The following is an 18,311-nucleotide window of genomic DNA, read 5'->3' as shown; positions in this document are numbered from 1 at the left end:
CAGAACCTGCGGGCTGGGTCATTCAGCCTGTCCTTCCTTGGTGCCCAAATGAATGGACCTACAAAAGCCTCCCAACGTACTGTGGGGCTTTATACAAACACAAGGCACACAGTCCTGGCCGTTTAGTTCTGGTGACCCATCAGGAAGCCTGTAGGGACTGCGGTCCTGGTGGCTTCTAAGGCTCCTCCCAATGCTGTATGCATTAAGAATGCCCTGTAGGGGCTGGAGGTGTGGCTCGGTGGTAGCCCCCTTGTCTAGCATACACAAGGACCCAGTGCCATACAGGAGCCCGCTCTGGAGTCTGAGTCCGCCCCCCACCCACACGCAGCTCATTGCTGCCTGTTCTGCTGGTTTGGGGGAAGCCTGGCTTCTACCAGCCCCCTCTCTGCACTGCTCGGCTGCATCTGCTAGGTGGAGGTGAATCAAGGGCACCAAGGGCTGTGGGGTTTCCTGGATTTTGCTTTTTCACCAGGATGGCATCTTCAGCCTTTTGAGGGAAAAGGAACAGCAGCATCCATCCCATAGGGTCCCTGTGACATGGTGTCTCAAGGCCAGGTGGCTTCTGGTGCACTCTGCAGAGATGTGCAAGGTCTCCCACAAGTACTTCCTTCGGTTTCATCTCTCCACAGGTCAACTGCAGTAGTGGCGTGTGTGTGTGTGTGTGTGTGTGTGTGTGTGTGGTCAGCCGGCTGTCTACTGTCCAGGGGGTGGAGTCACAGTCTACCTTTTCGTGTTAGTGCTTGCACAAAGAAAGCATAGATTCTTTTAAAGATGAGCCACCTACCAACCTACATTGGAATCTCGCAGCTGCTTTTTAAGCTCACGGTGGTGTGGAGGTGTTGCTGTGAAAATCAAGGCAGAGTGACAGCACTTACCGATCTCAAGTGCACATACCTGGGCTCATTTTGGTCCTGAGGTCTGAGGTCCCTTCCTTCTGGAAAGGTCTCTACTCCTACTCTCTCCCAGGGATGAATTTTGCTGCTTCCTACAGCTCCACAGACCACAGCTCCAGAGACCACAGCTAGTGGGGTTCCAGACCTATCACACTCCCAGAAGGCTTGGCTCAGCCCACAGCCCCTGGTGACTGGCCTACACCTCACCCCTCCCACAGTCCTTGTAGTTTGATGTTGCCAATGGCCCTAGCTGGCCAGCCAGGTGTTGGGGAGTGGGGGCGGGGGAAGGCTTGCACCTATAAAACCAAGCCAAGCACAAAAAATCTGTCTTACGCATCAATCGAAGTTCAAAGATGAACTGGCTGGCGGAACTCCCAGTTCCCACATCCACTCCTGGAAAACCCGGGGGGCTTTCCATCTAGACCCTAGATGGCTTCCTCCCCCTACTCAGATGCAGAGAAATGCTTCCTATCAGCTGGGGGGCAGTCTGCGCTAGCAACATGGTGTGGGGTGGGGAGCACAGGACACAGGCAAAGGCAGAGGCTTTAGGCACTGTCATTTACTAAGGCAGCTTTGAGACAGGATTAGTGGCTGCACCAAAGGACAGAAGTTTTATAGCTTTCCCATTTTCGGTGGGGGTGGGGGGCGCTCATGTTCTTAGACAGCTTAAGGGCAGGGGGCAGATCTTGACCTCACTGCTCTGGCCAGGCTGGGTGCACAGGTTGGCCTGGAGATATGCAGACCCTGCCCTGCAGCTGGGGTGCCATCTTGCATAGCCCCCTTTTCTGAGGCAGGGCAGCCCAAGATGGAGAAGCCCCTTCATCACCCAAACTCGTGACTGCTCCTTCTCAGAACACTCAAAGCACAAACGGCTCCTGTTAGATAACAGGGGACAGAGGAGCTACATGTCGTGCCCTGGCCCCCCAGGTAGGTACAGGCACACAAGGGCCACCTGTAGCTGCCATCTTGTGCCTTAGTGGGTGGGGCCAATCACAAGGAACACACCCAGGTTGTGACAGGGAGGCAGATCTACAGCGGGCTCTATTTAGCTGCCGTGTTGGTAAAATTACCACCAGTGCCCAGGCAAGAAAACTAACTTGTCAGGCAGCCTACAGGCCAAGTAAGACGGCCAGGGTCCTGGCAGAGTTGGGTTTTGCCCCCTGGTGGAGAAAAGGGGTAGGGCAGCTGTACTTGGTCCCATCACAGTATTAGGGTCATTTAGTCCTTCTTGGGGCAGGAAGCCAAAGCTGGGCTTCCTCTTCCTGGCCTGACCAGCCAAGCCTAACTACTTGCTGAGCTTCCTGTGCCCAGCATGCTATATGCAGCATCAAGCAAGTGTTCTGCGGAGGTGGGTGTCATGAGTTAAAATGGTCCCTAAAAGCAAACCTCTTGGATCTCCCCACTGGTCTAGACCAAGAAAGAACCTTCTAACATTAGTTTTTGCTTTTTTTCCTGAGACAAGTGCCTATGGGGCCAGAAAGTAGTGAGATCACCAGCACCCAGTCCCACAGGCACTCTGGAGAGGACACTTGGGAAATAGACCCAAAGTCCCTCATTCTCACCCACAGACAGGAGACCAACACTCCAAGCTTCTGGATGATGAGAGGGCCAGGTGACACTGGTGGTCTGCAGGTGCCTCTGCACACCCAGTGGCAGGGCCATATTGGAAATTGTCCTTCCCCAAGACTTATCTCCTCTGGGATGATGGGCTGTCTCCTGGCCCTACTCTCTGCTGTTACACAGGGTGACCTGTGGAATCTGTCCCCTGGCTGCCCCTCGGTGGCAGCTGTACCACTCTGTGTGAGATTGCCTGGTACTCTCCCAGGGGGACGGAGGTGGTGCGGTATAAGAGCGGGGGGGGGGGGGCGCAGGGCGGGGCGGAGGGGGATAAGGAGTCCATGGGACAGGGGCTCAGTTGTGGACCCTGATGACCATAGCTTCTTGCTGGCTCTGGTATGACTACATTTGGCTGTGGGAACAGGAGACTTAGCTGTGTCACCTGTTAAGGCACTGAGCAGCACAGGATGAGGAAGGCTGGGCCCCCCAAGATCAAGAGCAGGTTGTAGTTTCCAAGAGTTCTCATCTTTGCAGGACTCCTGCCTGCTGCCTGTTTTGGGGTGGACATATCTACGGGCACTGGAAGCATACAGGCTGCAGCCAGAGATGGAAGAGGGAGGTGGTCACCCACCCTCCCCAGAGAGTGGCATAGAGCCACCAGGATCCCTCAAAGGCACAGGCACAACACGTTAAGAAAACTGATGGCTGAGGTGTTCCCTAGGCAGGACTCTTTCCCTAGCAAGATAGGTCATTGTCTCAAAGTCAGTCAGCGAGTCCTCTAACTTGGCCTACAGCCACCTCACCTGGAGGCAATGACTAGGGACCTAGAATGGGGAGGGGCTTTTCTTCCTGGGCAGAAATGGCGAAAAGATAATGTCATCAGAGTCATCAGAGTCATCGGAGTCATCGGAGCAGTTGTCCTCTTCAGGTGGTGGTGACTCGGGCTCCAGTCCTTGGGGAGAGGGCTCTGTTGAAATGAATCAGAGAGGGTGGTCAGCCACCTGGAGACAGTGACAGGGCTTTTTTTTCCCCCCCAAGACAGAGTTTTTCAGTGACAGGGTGTAGACAGACTGTGAGCTGCACATAGGGCCATGATCAGTTCCTGAAGCCTCACCCACACAGCCAAGGGCCCACCAGCACACCACTGCGTGGCCTCTGGTTAGTCCCTTCTCTTGTGACAGTCTGGCAGCTGCTGACATTCAAACACGTGGCAAGCTGGGCATGGTGGTGCACCCCTGTAACGCCAGCACTTGGGAGGCCAAAGAAGAAGGGACAAGGATGATAAATTCGAGGCTTGCCGGGCCATACGTTGAGTTTAAGGCCAGCCTGGACTACAGAGCAAGCTTAGCTCAGGAAACAAAAACATGCAGAAGGCATCACAGCCACGGAGTGTAAGCAGGTCCTTGGATGAACCCCTCCCCCATACCCTTGGTACCTGCTCTGTCTGGTGGGAAGCTGAGATGAGGCAGAAGGGACATACCTAGGGACAGTCTTGCACTTCCGGTGCTGCTGCTCCTTTCCTCGCACACACCTGAACACGTCACATCCTTCACACTGGACAGAGACACCGCCTCCAGACTGGATGGGGATGGGCAGTCCCAATGGCCACCTTGGGCAGAGGCCGAGGAGGTCTCTTGGGGGACTGAGGGTGGTAGTGAGGAGGGGGCAGGTTCAACTTCAGAGGGCTCCCTCAGCTCCTCCTTGGCAGGGAGCCCCACTGTTGTTGCTCCTAAAGATGAGGGGGAAATGGTAAGTTACTGATGAGATTTAAAAAGAAGATTCCAACCCAACCATGAAACAGATGATATGGCTGCCCCCCACCTCACCTTCACAGCTCCCTCCACAGTTTAGATACACTGCAACCTCAGGAAGCAATGTCTGCCACTAACCTTATTTCCTTTTATTCTATTTCACGATCTCTCTGTGTGTAGGCATCTATCTGTGTACCATGGTGCTGATGCAGAGGTGCAAGGAACACCTCGGGTGGGGGTCCTCACCTTCCACAATGTCTGCAGCAGGGTTTCTGTGGCTCGATGCTGCATCTTCCCTCCTCCATGTCCTCACAGGAGGTCTGGGTTTACGCCCCAATGTGCCTTGCTTTACACAGTGCTATGGACAGGTCCTCATGTGCAGCAAGTGCCTCACCCACTGACACTTGCCCTGAATTTCTTCTCCATGACCATTTGTGTTTTGGTTTGGTTTTGAGATAGGGTCTTGCTATGTAGCCCTGGTGAGCCTTAAGTTACGATTTTCTGCCTCAGCTTCTGGAATCCTGAAATTTTAGCTTGTGGCACTAGGCTTTATTTTTTATTTTCCTTTTCTTCCTCCTTCCTTCTTCTGCTCTCTCTCCCCTTTCCTCTTTCTCATGTCCTCTTCTTCCCTCCCCTCCACTATTCTTTAAAAAAAAAAAAAAAGAAAACTGATGGGCGTGGTGGTGCACGCCATTAATTCCAGCACTCGAGAGGCAGAGGCAGGCGTATTACTGTGAGTTCCAGGCCAGCCTGGTCTACAAAGTGAGTCCAGGACAACCAAGGGTAACAGAGACTCTGTCTCAAAAAATAAAACAACAACAAAAAGCTTTTTAAAAAAGTTTTTCAGGGCTGGAGAGATGGCTCAGAGGTTAAGAGCACTGACTGTTCTTCCAAAGGTCATGAGTTCAATTTCCAGCAACCACATGGTGGCTCACAATCATCTCTTCTGGCCTGCAGGCAGAATGCTGTATACATAATAAATAAATAAATCTTTAAAAAAAAAGTTTTTCCATGGGGGCTGGAAAGATGGCTCAGAGGTTAAGGGAACTGACTGCTCCTCCAGAGGTCCCGAGTTCAATTCTCAGCAACCACATGGTGGCTCACAAACATCTATAATGTGATCTGCCTTTCCTGCCTTTTCTGGCCTGCAGGTGTTCATGTATGCATAATGATAAATTAATAAATAAATGTTTTTTAAAAAGTTTTTCCAGGAGGTAGTGGTGCACACCTTTAACTCTAGTACAGGAGGCGGGGTTAGAGGCAGGTGGAACTCTTAGTTTGAGGCCTCTGTGGCTTACCGAGTGAGTTCTCCGACAGCCAACGCTATAACAGATAAACCTTGTCTTGAAAAATCAAAACAAACAAAAACCAAAGGTGTGTGTGTTATTTTATGTGTGTTTTGCCTGCATGTATGTCTGCACCAGCACATGTGTGCAGAGCCTGTAGGTCCCTTGGAATTGTGGTTACTGAGAATTGTGAGCCACCATGTGCATGCTAGGAACTGAACCCAAGCTCACAGCAAGAGCAGCCAGTGTTCTTAATTAATGAAACATCTTTCCAAGTGCCCCTTTAATTATTATTTTTTTCACATTTAAAAAAAATTTTATTCTTGTTACATCTCAATGGTTATCCCATCCCTTGTATCCCCCCATTCTTCCCTCCCTCCCTCCCATTTTCCCCTTACTCCCCTCCCCTATGACTGTGCCTGAGGGGGACTTCCTCCCCCTGTATATGCTCATAGGGTATCAAGTCTCTTCTTGGTATTTTTTTGTTTTTTTCGAGACAGGGTCTCTCTGTGTTAGCCTTGGCCGTCCAGGACTCACTTTGTGGACCAGGCTGGCCTCGAACTCACAGCGATCCGCCTGCCTCTGCTTCCGAGTGCTGGGATTAAAGGCGTGTGCCACCACGCCCGGCTTGGTAATTATATTTTATTTAGTTTTATTTTATGTGCATTGGTATGTAGGAGTCAGATCCCTTGGAACTGGAGTTACAGGTAGCTGTGAGCTGGCATGAGGGTGCTGGGGATTGAACCCAGGTTCTTTGGAAGAGCAGACAGTGCTCTTAACCACTGAGCCACTTCTCCAGCCCCTCCCTGCCTTTCTTTTATAAGCCAGAGTCCTGTAACTCAGGCTAGCCTCAAAGTCACTGTGTGGCTGGTCCAGTCTGGACCACCGCACCTTCTTGCCTTTGCTAGGATTGAAGGCAGGCACTGCTGCATTCAGTTTTCTTTCTTTTTCTTCTTTCTTTTTAAGACAGGGTTTCTCTGTGTAGCCTTGGCTGTCCTGGACTCACTTTGTAGACCAGGCTGGCCTTGAACTCACAGCGATCCGCCTGCCTCTGCCTCCCGAGTGCTGGGATTAAAGGTGTGTGCCACTGTGCCCAGGCTGCATTCAGTTTTCTTTAAAATCACAAGCAGGGGCTGCATGCGGCTCTTATGCCTGTAACGCCTGTTACGCCTTGGGAGGGACGGACAAGGAAGACTGTCAGCTAAGGGCTGCCCTGGGCCAGGGAGTGAGATCCTGTCACAACAACAAACCAACATCCCAACACTGTCAGCTCAGACCTAGGGCATCACTTGAGCTTCTCACACGAATGCACACCCCGGGGTCAGTGCCTGCTGGGCAGTGGCTACGTCTGGGCCAGTCTACACAGGTGATGGATCTGCCACTTTAAAATTCCACTTGACAAGAGAAGGAAAGGGCAGCATAAACAGAAAGCCTGACCAAATAATTTAAAGGTCAGCAGACAGTGGACCTGGTGAGCTCAGCACAGATGGCTTCGTGGAAGAACAGTCTAGGGCCTTTGGGGGCCTGCCTAGAGGACTGCGGGCTGGTAGTGGCTTTGGGGTTCTGTTGTCTGTGTGCCTGCCTTCTCTGAAATCTGAAGGCTTCTGTCTTGGCTTCACTGTACTGTGCAGACAAGGATTTGGAGACAACAGCAAAGCTCACAGTTTTAGAACTCTGGCACAGCTTGGAAAGTGACAGCTCAAGTGAATGTGAGTCAAATGTGACAACAGGTTAAGCCTGGTGTGGCAGGAGGTTCCCCTAAATAGGCTCTGTGGGGCCCCTGGGACCTGAAGGGGAGTGATTGATCCAGTCAGAACCAGCTAAGGGTTGGAAATATGGCTCAGCTGTACAGTATATGTCTACAATGCCCCAACTGCACCCGATGGAAAAGCTGAGAATGCGCCAATGGCAGAGCATCCCTTATTGTGGGGGCTGAAGTGTGGCTCAGTGGTAGAGCCCCTGCCTAGAATCCCCCAGTGAGGGGCTGGGGTGTGGCTCAGTGGTAGAGCCCCTGCCTAGAATCCCCTAGTGAGGGGCTGAAGTGTGGCTCAGGGGTGGAGCACCTGCCTAAAATCCCCCAGTGAGGGGCTGGGGTGTGGGTCAGTGGTAGAGCCCCTGCCTAGAATCTCCCAGTGAGGGGCTGGGGTGTGGCTCAGTGGTAGAGCACCTGCCTAGAATCCCCCAGTGAGGGGCTGGGGTGTGGCTCAGGGTAGAGCACCTACCTAGAATCCCCCAGTGAGGGGCTGGGGTGTGGCTCAGGGGTAGAGCACGTGCCCAGAATCCCCCAGTGAGGGGCTGGGGTGTGGAAAGGGGTAGAGCACCTGCCTAGAATCCCTCAGTGAGGGGCTGGGGGTGTGGGTCAGTGGTAGAGCCCCTGCCTAGAATCCCCCAGTGAGGGGCTGGGGTGTGGCTCAGGGGTAGAGCACCTGCCTAGAATCCCCCAGTGAGGGGCTGGGGTGTGGAAAGGGGTAGAGCCCCTGCCTAGAATCCCTCAGTGAGGGGCTGGGGGTGTGGGTCAGTGGTAGAGCCCCTGCCTAGAATCCCCCAGTGAGGGGCTGGGGTGTGGCTCAGGGGTAGAGCACCTGCCTAGAATCCCCCAATGAGGGGCTGGGGTGTGGCTCAGGGGTAGAGCCCCTGCCTAGAATCCCCCAGTGAGGGGCTGGGGTGTGGCTTGGGGGTAGAGCACCTACCCAGAATGTCCTAGTGAGGGGATGGGGTGTGGCCCAACAGATCACTTCTCTAGCATGATTAAGGCCCTGGGTTCCATCTCAAGTACCCCCAAAAGAAAACAAAAACAATAGAGAAAGCTACTAGTCAGGCTGTGGGTCAGTCAGCCACAGTGTCTGGGTGAGGTTGGAGTCACAGTCACAGCCTTGCCTTCACTGTTTACCTGTCCTGCCATCAGAGTTGGGGCTTGCTTGGGAAGGTGCCACCCTGACCACCACTGCCACACATTTACCTGAGCAGGGCTGCAAGGCTGCCGGCTCCTCTGCCTCATCTTCATCCTTGGCAGTCTCCCCACTGCTCTCCTGGCTGTCCACGCCTGAAGGACCCCATTCTGTATAAGGCACGCCAGTCCTAGGCAGTACCACCCACCCCTCCTGTTCCCAGCAACCAGCACCTGTCAGACCCTGCCAGCCCTTTTCAGTTCTACCCGACACCCAGGGGCTCAGTACACAGCTGTTTCTGCGAAGTACCAGTGGATTCAGCTCCCTGGGGTGTCACGTGCATGCGTGGACCCTTAGGTGAACTTCTACATCTAACATGACCCAAGTGCCTAGCAGCCTCTTGCTCATCCTCATCAATGCATCAAGGCAGGAGTCGCAGGCACATCCACAGACCAGCAGGACGCATGTGCCAGTGGACTGCTGGGTTATCTAGCCCAGGTCTTCACTTGTAAGGAGGGATGCCCCAAAGCGGGAGCCTACAGGGCCTGCACCTCAGTACAGGCCAGAATTCTTAGCCAGTGACAGAGCTTTCTGTGTGCATGCTTGTGTATGTGTGCACGTGTTTATGTGTGGGTAGAAGCCAGAGTTAACCTTAGGTATCATTTCTCAGGTGCTGTTTGTTTTGTCTTTTTTTCTCTCTCTTGGTTTTTCAAGACAGGGTTCCTATGTGTAGCCTTGGCTGTCCTGGACTCACTTTGTGGACCAGGCTGCCCTCGAACTCCCAGAGATCTGCTTTCGTCTGCCTCCGAGTTCTGGGATTACAGGCATGTGTTGCCACCACTGCCTGGCTTCTTTTTGGTTCTATAATCTGTGTGTGTGTGTGTGTGTGTGTGTGTGTGTGTGTGTGTGTGTGTGTGTGTGTTTGTATACATTCATATGTAAGCCACTAAACCACTAAGTTACATCCTCAACCAGCTTTGGGACTTTAATGGAGCTGAAAAGGCAATGTAAGCAATGGTCCCTAAATAAGCAATCAGGAGAAACTCTGACTCCAGGCCTGAAGAAACAAAAGCCACAAAGGCTGTGACTACACAGCTTGTGGGTACCAGGGACAAGGGGCGCATGCTACTGCCATCACCAATGGAGTCTACTGCAACGGAGACAAGTGGGTCTTCTGGTATACATGAACTTAGGTTGGTTGAGGCACCTAACACTGGGGACAAAGCCCATTGCATTCTTTTTTTTTTTTTTTTTTAAAGATTTATTTATTTATTATGTATAATATTCTACCTGCAAGCACACCTGCACACCAGAAGAGAGCACAGATCTCATTTTAGATGGTTGTGAGCCACCATGTGGTTGCTGGGAATTGAACTCAGGACCTCTGGAAGAGCAGCCAGTGCTCTTAACCTCTGAGCCATCTCTCCAGCCCTCCCATTGCATTCTTACCTAGCCTTCTTTTGGCTTAACCCTTAGAGGGCTACCTCCCCCTTGTGGCAGACCCAACTGAATGAAATTACCGCGAGAAGCTGCAAGGCAGGGTGGGGAGGTGGGCGTCCAGGGCCTGGCTAAAACAGCTTCCTTCTGAGCTGAGTCGGTGATCCCTCTGCAGCTGCTGGCACTGGAAGACAGGAAGCTCTGGCTGAGGCAGGGGCTGGAGAACTCGGGCCACCCTGGCCTGGCCTGCCTGCTGCAGCACTCTGACACACAGGGCGGCAGCCACTTCTACAGGTGAGACACTGCACAAGTATGCCTTGGGCCCTGACACTGCTGGCCCTGAGAGTCTTGTGTCCTTGGTTCAGGCCCTCAAGGCCCCTCTGAGCTCAGGGTGCTCAGTCTAAACTGTCTTGCTAAATAACCTAGGCTGGCTGCAAACTCACTCTGTAGCCCAGACTAGCTTGGAACCCACCATACAGCTCAGGTTTGATCACAACTTTTTATATAGCCCAGGCTGATCTCGAACTCATATTTCTGCTTTCCAGCCTCTGGAGTGCTGGGATGAGAGGCGTGTGCCACTGTGCCAAGCTATATTTGTCTTTTAAAAGGGTCAGTATGTGAGCTCAAGCCTTCAGCGCCCACCCGCTTATGGGCCCTGTTCCATAGGGTGTCCACACACATACTTGCTTCCCCCACATCGTGAAGACGCATTCTAGAAAGGTCTTCTCCAGAGGGTGAGAGCCTCTGGCCCAAACAATACCTGAAGTGAGGCAAAAATGTCCCCAAAGGCCTAACAGTTGCTAAGGTGAACTGCCAGGCCATGGTCACACAGCAAATGCCATGACAACACATCGTAATGAGTCCAGCTGGAGTCCTGGTGGGCTCCAAAATGGGTGTTCCCACCCCCTGCCCCTGCCATAACAGTACAAAGGTGCCTGTGGCCCCACTCACATGAACCTGGCCTGAGCCAGGTATCCCCGGAGGACGGACTGGATGACAGCGATGGCCTCCTCTAGTGCTGGGCTGTCTTCAGGCAGGGAGACGGGGCTTGGGACACGGGGTGTGGGAGAGCTCTGCAGCTAATGAGAACAGAAGAGAGACCTGTGTGGGTCCACCCTGATGTCTCCAAATGCAGCATGCAATGTCCAAGCCAGGAGGGGAGGTGGCCTCCCAGCTGCACCCCCAATAGTGTTCCCCATCAGCCACTGCAGTCACTGTGAGGCATGCTAGCTTGGGATTTCAAGGCTAACTCCACCCAGGATATATCAGAGGGGTCAGTGCTGGGCTGTCCCCGTCGATGGATGGGTGGGGTAATAGGCATATCTGTCCAGCCAGGAAGGCTAGGGGACTATAAAGGGCTTGAGATTCCACTGTTGAAGCAGTGTGAGGGGCTGAGCAGCTAGTGTCCATCTATCCAGTTACCTGGTGGGGACTGCTGGGAAGGCCCGGCAGGCTTGGAGATCTGGAGTCTGGGGCTTTGCTATGTACCAGCTTTGAGCGAGCTAGGTGTCCCCTGAAGGCTGCCTGGAGCACAGTTGCTGCCTGGCAGGAAAAGAGGGAAGGACTCAGTTTCTAGAAGACAGTACTGGGTGGAGATTCAGAGGAATGGAGAAAATTCTTCCTGGCCCATAACCTCAGGGGCATATCACAGTGGCTCCCCCCACCTCCCTGCTCCTCCTAAACCTGCGTGCTTGTGCACCTGCCTGTCTCGGAGGCAGCGGAAGGTGCATGCTGGTCGCCTGAGTAAACCAACCCTGAACAAGGCTGAACCACTGACTGAGCTCAGTTACAGTTGCTGCTAATGTCAGGTCAGCCTTTACCCATTGTTCGGGTGTTTTGAGTCAGGGTCTTGCTATGTAGCTCTGGTGGGTTAAACCTCCTGTTTCTGCCCCAAGTCCTGGAATTACAGATGTGTGCCACAGTGTCTGCCCTCTAGACTTCACATGCTGGTATGGCTTCCACAGATGCTTTCATATGCTTTCCCTACTTCCTGCACGCACGCATGCACGCACGCGCACACACACGCATGCATGCACACTTCAGTCATAAAAGCTACAGCAAGATATTCTTCTGTGTTTAAGTATTGAATCTGAACCCAGGGCCTTGTGCATGCTGGGTAAGCATTCTACCACTGAGCCACACCCCAGCCCCTCACTGGGGGATTCTAGGCAGGGGCTCTACCACTGAGCCACACCCCAGCCCCTCACTGGGAGATCCTAGGCAGGGACTCTACCACTGAGCCACACCCCAGCCCCTCACTGGGGGATTCTAGGCAGGTGCTCTACCACTGAGCCACACCCCAGCCCCTCACTGGGGGATTCTAGGCAGGGGCTCTACCACTGAGCCACACCCCAGCCCCTCACTGGGAGATCCTAGGCAGGGACTCTACCACTGAGCCACACCCCAGCCCCTCACTGGGGGATTCTAGGCAGGTGCTCTACCACTGAGCCACACCCCAGCCCCTCACTGGGGGATTCTAGGCAGGGGCTCTACCACTGAGCCACACCCCAGCCCCTCACTGGGGGATTCTAGGGAGGTGCTCTACTGCTAAGCCATGCTTGCAGCCTTTTCTGTATTTTCATTTTGAGACCAGGTTTTTGCCACATTGTCCAGGCTAGCCCTGAACATGTTTGTAAGTCTCCTCTCTCCAGCTTCAGTCTGAAGTAGCTGATAGCAGCCGTGTACTGTTAAGTCCTCCTCTGTGAGGCTTCTCCTGCCCAGACGTTCATTTTTGCTCTTCGGCCTGCCACTTAGATTAGCTCACCTGGGGCTAGGCTTCAGCCTGGACACCATGTGTTCTTACATACAGCCAGGGCCAGAGCTCAGTCTCCAGCTAGGGCTGGATGTCTCTGGCCTCAGTTACTGCCCTTCACTTTGGCTCATTGGTCATTGTGTACATGGCTGTCCATTTGCCTTCAAAGCACAAGCCCCAAGAGATTAGAGTAGGCACGGGCTGGAAACTTCACGGTGTCATATCTGCATCTGGGAACACGGCTCAGTGGTAGCCCACCTGGGCTGCTGGATGGCTGCTCTAGTGCTACGGCCAGCCTCGTTTCAGGCTCAGTGGTGGGCCCTGTCTCAGGGGAGTATCCTGAAAGTGACAGAGCAGGCTCCACCTTCTTCCTCAGACCTCCACCACATGGGTGGGGGCATCCCCTACACAGGGGTGTGTACACCACGCTCTCACACCTCCACACGTCCCCACTGCTTCTAGGTTACTTTATACCACAGTTAAAAAAGGCTTACCTCATCCAGAGCTGCTTTCCTTTTCTGAAATAAGGAAGTTGAGAAATGAATTAATGTGAGCAGAGTGAAGTCTCAATGGCGGTTCCCGTTCCCTCAAAGAATCTCACAGCCCGGTGCAGTGGCGCACGCCTTTAATCCCAGCACTCGGGAGGCGGATGCAGGCAGATCTCTGTGAGTTCGAAGCCAGCCTGGTCTACAAAGATTGTCTACAAAGATTGCCAAGGCTACACAGAGAAGCCATGTCTTGAAAAACCAAAAAATTAACAACAAAAAACAACAACAACTAAAAAACCTTCTCACTAGAGTATGTGACAGTTAATTGTCATAATGTAACTGGGTTTAGACCACCATGGAAACATACCTTAGGGTGTGTCTGGGAGAGGCTCTTTAGACTAAGTTAATTGTTTGGGAAGACCCAGCCTAAGGTGGCACCACGCCATGGACTGGGCGCTGGAACCAAGTCTCCCTGCTGCCTGGCTGGGGACACAGTGTGACCAGCTGCCTCATGCTCCCGCTGTCATGACCAGCCTTTCTGTCCTTAGAGCTACTTCTGGTTAATAGATCCGACCCAGCTGAGGGTGCGCACTCGCCAGAGTGATGCTTCGCGCTTAGGCTGCACTTCGATGGCATCCAGCCCACTCTCACCCGCTCCTGCATTGCCCCAGTTTCTACAATGGCTAGCAGGGCTGACGAGTGGCACGAGTCGACAAGTGGCTTCTACGATGCTAATGACAAGGTCCAGGTATGTACGGCACAGAGTAGCCTGGGAGCCTTCTTTCGCCAGAGATCAATGACGGGCTCCGTAAGACAACAGCTACAAAGGCCAGAGCAGAGGGGCTCTTGTGACCAGCCCTGGGACAATTTGAATACTGAATGACTGCAGCTAACTTTTTACGAGATTCAATAAATAAGAGAATCTGAGCCCGTAGTGAAGGACAGTAGGCAGGAGGGAGGGGCATCCAACAAATCCTTGCTCTGAAACTGCTATCTACCTAAAAATAAGGCTTGCCCTGTCTCCTCAGGGGCACCTCGACCCATGGCCAATGCTGAGCAAATGCCACTTACACCAGCGAAACTGCAACTAGAAACACAGTCCTGTGGCCACTCAAGATGGCCAAGGCCAGTCCACTGGACTGGCACTAGTTTGTTTTAGGAGATGGTCTCATGCAGTTAGGGTGACCTTCAACTCCTGGTCTTCTTCGGTACTGGGTTTACAGGCATGCATCCTCTCTCCTTCCTCAAGGCCAGGCTAGCAGCCTCACCTTCCAAGAGCCATCCTGCTTGAGCACCACTGGTGGTAGGGTGGCTGTGCAAAACACACCGGGAATGAAGCACATGAACACCAGATGTTTTCTGCAGCTGGATGGACCAGGAAGCTCACCTTGTGCCTGTGGGCTTTCCACTGGGCCTGCAGGGTCCTGATGGCAGCCTCTCTCCTCTCTTCGGAGCACGGGGTGGGGGTCTGAGAGCCGTCCCTCTCATTGGCACTGTTGTGGGAGTCGGGCTCATTGTTGGAGTCTGGCTCGGAGTGCCTGCTGCAGGGTGAGGATGCGTGGAGCTCTGGGTGGGCCTGCAGGAAATGAAAGGGGGCAGGCTTCTACAGAGATGTCAGCAGCCGCCAGCGGACAGGATATTAACCAGGATATTACCTCCCAGGCCTCACTCATCAGACAGCAGACTTAATGAAACAAAGTCTGAGCCTGGAGCGGTCGCAGTCATTTTTGGGGGTCTCTTTTTAAAGATTAATGCGGTATGATAAAAATGGGATTTGGAATACTTCCTGTGTGGTTTTTGGTAGGAAAAGGCAGGAACTGTACCATTGAAACACCGCTGATTTCTAGGTAGAGCCCTTGAAATCTGCCACCCACCAGGGCTCCTCTCAATAAAATTAAAATTATTGGGATATTTTTTTCTCACATCCAAAGGCAGGTTCAAGGCTGGGGAGCTGGCTCAGTCGGTAATATGGCTAGCCGCACAAGCATGAGGACCTGTGTTTGACGCTTAGCATCTGTGTAAAAAGCCAGGTGTGGCAGCATATGCTTGTAATCTCAGCACTGGAGAGGCAGAGAGGGGCAGATCCCTGGGGCTCCCTGGCCAGCCAGCCCTGCCTGCTTGTCCATGTGTACCCCACCACATAAATTGAAGGCATAGTCAGTGGAGAAGCATGCTGCCGCACAGCGTTCCCAGCCACATGACACGCACACATCAACTGTGCAAGTCAGCATCCAAACCAACATCTTCATCTGCTCTACTTTAAGGTGTTTTGACATGGGTGGCCTGGCTGGCCCTGGGCAGGTAGGACAGACCTTAGGACAAGAAGGGTGCTCCCGTGAGGGAGGCAGTGTAGGCAACTCACAGGCCCAGCCACACTCTACCCTTTCAGGCACCAAGGTGGTGTATTTTCTTCTCAGTCACCCAGGACCAGGTATCCAGCAACTAGGATGCCCCAAGGCTCGGAGGTCAGAGGTCACCATGACTGTTCAAACCAGCTGATTTCATGCTGAGCCACGTGCTCCTCATGTCCTGCCCTGCTCACAGTGAAGGCCTCGGCTCTCTGGTGACAGCTTCCTGCCCAAACTCACGCACCCCGTTCACTCTGTCTATTTGCTGTGTGTGTAAGCTTGTGGAGCTGTTTGTTCACAGAGGCCAGAGGAGGGCGTCAGGTGCGCTGTTCTATCGTTCTCTGCTTTAGTCTCGCAAGGAAAAAAAAAAAAAAAACCCTCACTGGGTCTGCATGTAGGCTGTAGCCGGCAAGCCCTGGTTTCTGTTACCAATTTGCCATGATGTGTCCGTACTAAGAGGGAATCGTCTCCTCGGGCCCCCAGGCTGGCCTTGAACTCTCCATCCTCCTGCCTCTGCCTACACCACCATGCATATGGCACCCAAAGGTTTACTTATTAGGCATTCACATACCAGGCCCTCCTGGGGCACGGAGTGGACACAGGAGTTTAGGCCCCAAGGTACTACTTTCCACCTGTGCTTGTGTCAGGTGCCCTCACAAGGGGTGCAGTCTAGCTCCTGGATATGCAGGTGGTGACAGCCTGGAGAACAGGGACCAGAGGGCCTCTCACAGACCTTTGGAGGTAGACCATACCAAGGGGACCTTTACAACCATAAAGCCTTACTTGACAGCAAGTCCTGAGAAAGAAAAAGAGGGGAAGCCTGATGGCACAGGCCTATATAATCTCAGCATTTAAGAAGCTGAGGCCGAAGAATCCTAAATTCAAGGTCAGCCTAGGTGACTAGGTGAGACCCTGTCTGAAAATAAAACTTAGTAAGAAGGCTAGGAGTACAGTTTGGTGGTAGAGCACCTGCCTAGAATCCCCCAGGGAGGGGCTGGGGTATGGCTCAGTGGTAGAGCCCCTGCCTAGAATCCCCCAGTGAGGGGCTGGGGTGTGGCTCAGTGGTAGAGCCCCTGCCTAGAATCCCCCAGGGAAGGGCTGGGGTGTGGCTCAGTGGTAGAGCCCCTGCCTAGAATCCCCCAGGGAAGGGCTGGGGTGTGGCTCAGTGGTAGAGCCCCTGCCTAGAATCCCCCAGGGAAGGGCTGGGGTGTGACTCAGTGGTAGAGCTGCCAGGTTCTATCTAGCCCTACAAAATCAATAAAACAAATATGGGGTTTGGGGAGGGACAGTGAGGGTGCAGCAGGATTCCTGGCTAGGCAGCATGTTCTGGAACTCACATCTATGCAGGTTAGAACTGGGCTGTTTCTCTCCCCTCCTCAGAGCTGCATCTACCACATCCAAACTGCCTAAGACCCAAGGGCAGCCTGAGGCTTCTACACAGATCACTGGGTTACAGAGACCATTAGGGCAGGTGACAGATGGAGGACCATGGAGGAGTTGCCTGTGAAGACAATGGCGACAAGCCCTGTCGTGCCCAAAGTCGAGGAAACACAGCCTCGTGGTACCTCAGGAGTCACTGCCTCCAAAGAGTCTCTCTCTTGTCTCTTAGCTTCTTCCAGCTCTTGACACTTGTTGGTGAGTGCTTCAATTTTCTCTCTAAAGTGCAAAGGGAAAAGGTGACACCTTAGTTGTCACTGGGTCACGCAGTGGTATGGGCAGTGCCACATGGGGACAGACTATGAGAACTACAGGCTCCAGTTCTGATAGCCACCAGGACCACCCCTGCCGGGCCTTTCTAAGCTGTCACCTGTGTCCTGAGAGCCTGCAAGGGCAGGCTGAGGCAGCTGGGCTCAGCACCATTCCTGAAATGCCATCAGAGTTGGAGAAGGGGGCTGAGATGCTGGTCTGTGGTAGAGTGCCTGCCTGGTCTATCTCCAGTAGCCCAGAAAACAGTGTGGTAGCACACACTGATAAGCCTAGCCCTTGCCGGTTGGAGGCAGAAGGCTTTAAGAAGTTCAAGGTCCCTCTTGGTGACATAACAAGTTCAGAACCAGAGTCGGGTACATGGAACCCTGTCACAAACAAACCCAGGGTATCCCGGGGCACAGGCACGCACTTGTGATCTCAGCAAATGTGGTTCTGACAAGGTGATAAGGTGAAGCTGGCAAAGTGCAAACTGAGGCTAGTTTGCACAACACAGGGCGATCCGGGGTCAAACAAACCGAGACAAAACCAAACCGTCAAAATGCTACTTACCACCCAGAGTACTTACCTCAAAGCCTGTCTCTCCTCGTCCCTTTCCCTGGCCAGCTCCAGCTCCTTCTGCAAGCCGATCTTGGCCTGTAGCAGCTGCTTTATCTCTAGGCTGAGAGACACAAGCAGAGAAGTTTCCTTGGCCTCAAGACCCAGGGCTAAGGCAAGCTGAGGGATGCTTTCTGGACCACGCGACCCTGCAAATGTGGTTCTGACAACTGAGAAGGTGAAGCTGGGAAAGTGCAAACTGGGGCCAGTTTGCACAACACAGGGCAATCCTGGGTCAAACAAACCGAGACAAAACCAAAAGGTCAAAATGCTACTTAACACTTGAGAGTACTTACCTCAAAGCCTGCTCCCGCTCCCGTCTCTCCTCCTCGCTTTCCCTGGCCATCTCCAGCTCCTTCTGCAAGCCGATCTTGGCCTGTAGCAGCTGCTTCATCTCTAGGCTGAGAGACACAAGTGGAGACGTTTCCTTGGCCACAAGACCCAAGGCTACTGCAAGCTGAGGGATGCTTCCTGGACCACGTGACCCTGCATCCTTCCTTCACAGTGGACATTGATGGGCCTGTGGTTCTAATGACAGTGCCAGGGCATCTCTGAGTGCGCTGACTGTGCTGCAGCGCTGCAGACGCCTGTGAAGGGACTGTCACCGGGT

At 53.3% G+C, this 18,311-nt stretch overlaps 1 protein-coding gene across 1 annotated transcript in view; it reads right to left on the bottom strand.

Annotated features, from left to right (window-relative positions):
* Positions 1-3,030: 3,030 nt before the first annotated feature.
* The window catches only part of Iqce (IQ motif containing E), a 41,771-nt gene continuing 26,490 nt past the window's right edge, over positions 3,031-18,311 (bottom strand). The window contains exons 14-24 of the mRNA XM_051161163.1: positions 17,998-18,102; positions 17,673-17,765; positions 16,966-17,056; positions 14,440-14,628; positions 13,059-13,082; positions 11,235-11,354; positions 10,764-10,891; positions 9,896-9,996; positions 8,447-8,530; positions 3,931-4,179; positions 3,031-3,417 (exon numbers count right to left, since the gene is read on the bottom strand). Of these exons, the coding sequence (XP_051017120.1) occupies positions 3,275-3,417; positions 3,931-4,179; positions 8,447-8,530; positions 9,896-9,996; positions 10,764-10,891; positions 11,235-11,354; positions 13,059-13,082; positions 14,440-14,628; positions 16,966-17,056; positions 17,673-17,765; positions 17,998-18,102 (1,327 nt within the window). The 3' untranslated portion in view covers positions 3,031-3,274. The remainder of the gene's footprint in view (positions 3,418-3,930; positions 4,180-8,446; positions 8,531-9,895; positions 9,997-10,763; positions 10,892-11,234; positions 11,355-13,058; positions 13,083-14,439; positions 14,629-16,965; positions 17,057-17,672; positions 17,766-17,997; positions 18,103-18,311) is intronic.

The sequence above is a fragment of the Acomys russatus genome, chromosome 19, assembly GCF_903995435.1.
Source record: "Acomys russatus chromosome 19, mAcoRus1.1, whole genome shotgun sequence".
Taxonomy (NCBI): domain Eukaryota; kingdom Metazoa; phylum Chordata; class Mammalia; order Rodentia; family Muridae; genus Acomys; species Acomys russatus.
This window is presented reverse-complemented; position numbering and strand designations above follow the sequence as displayed.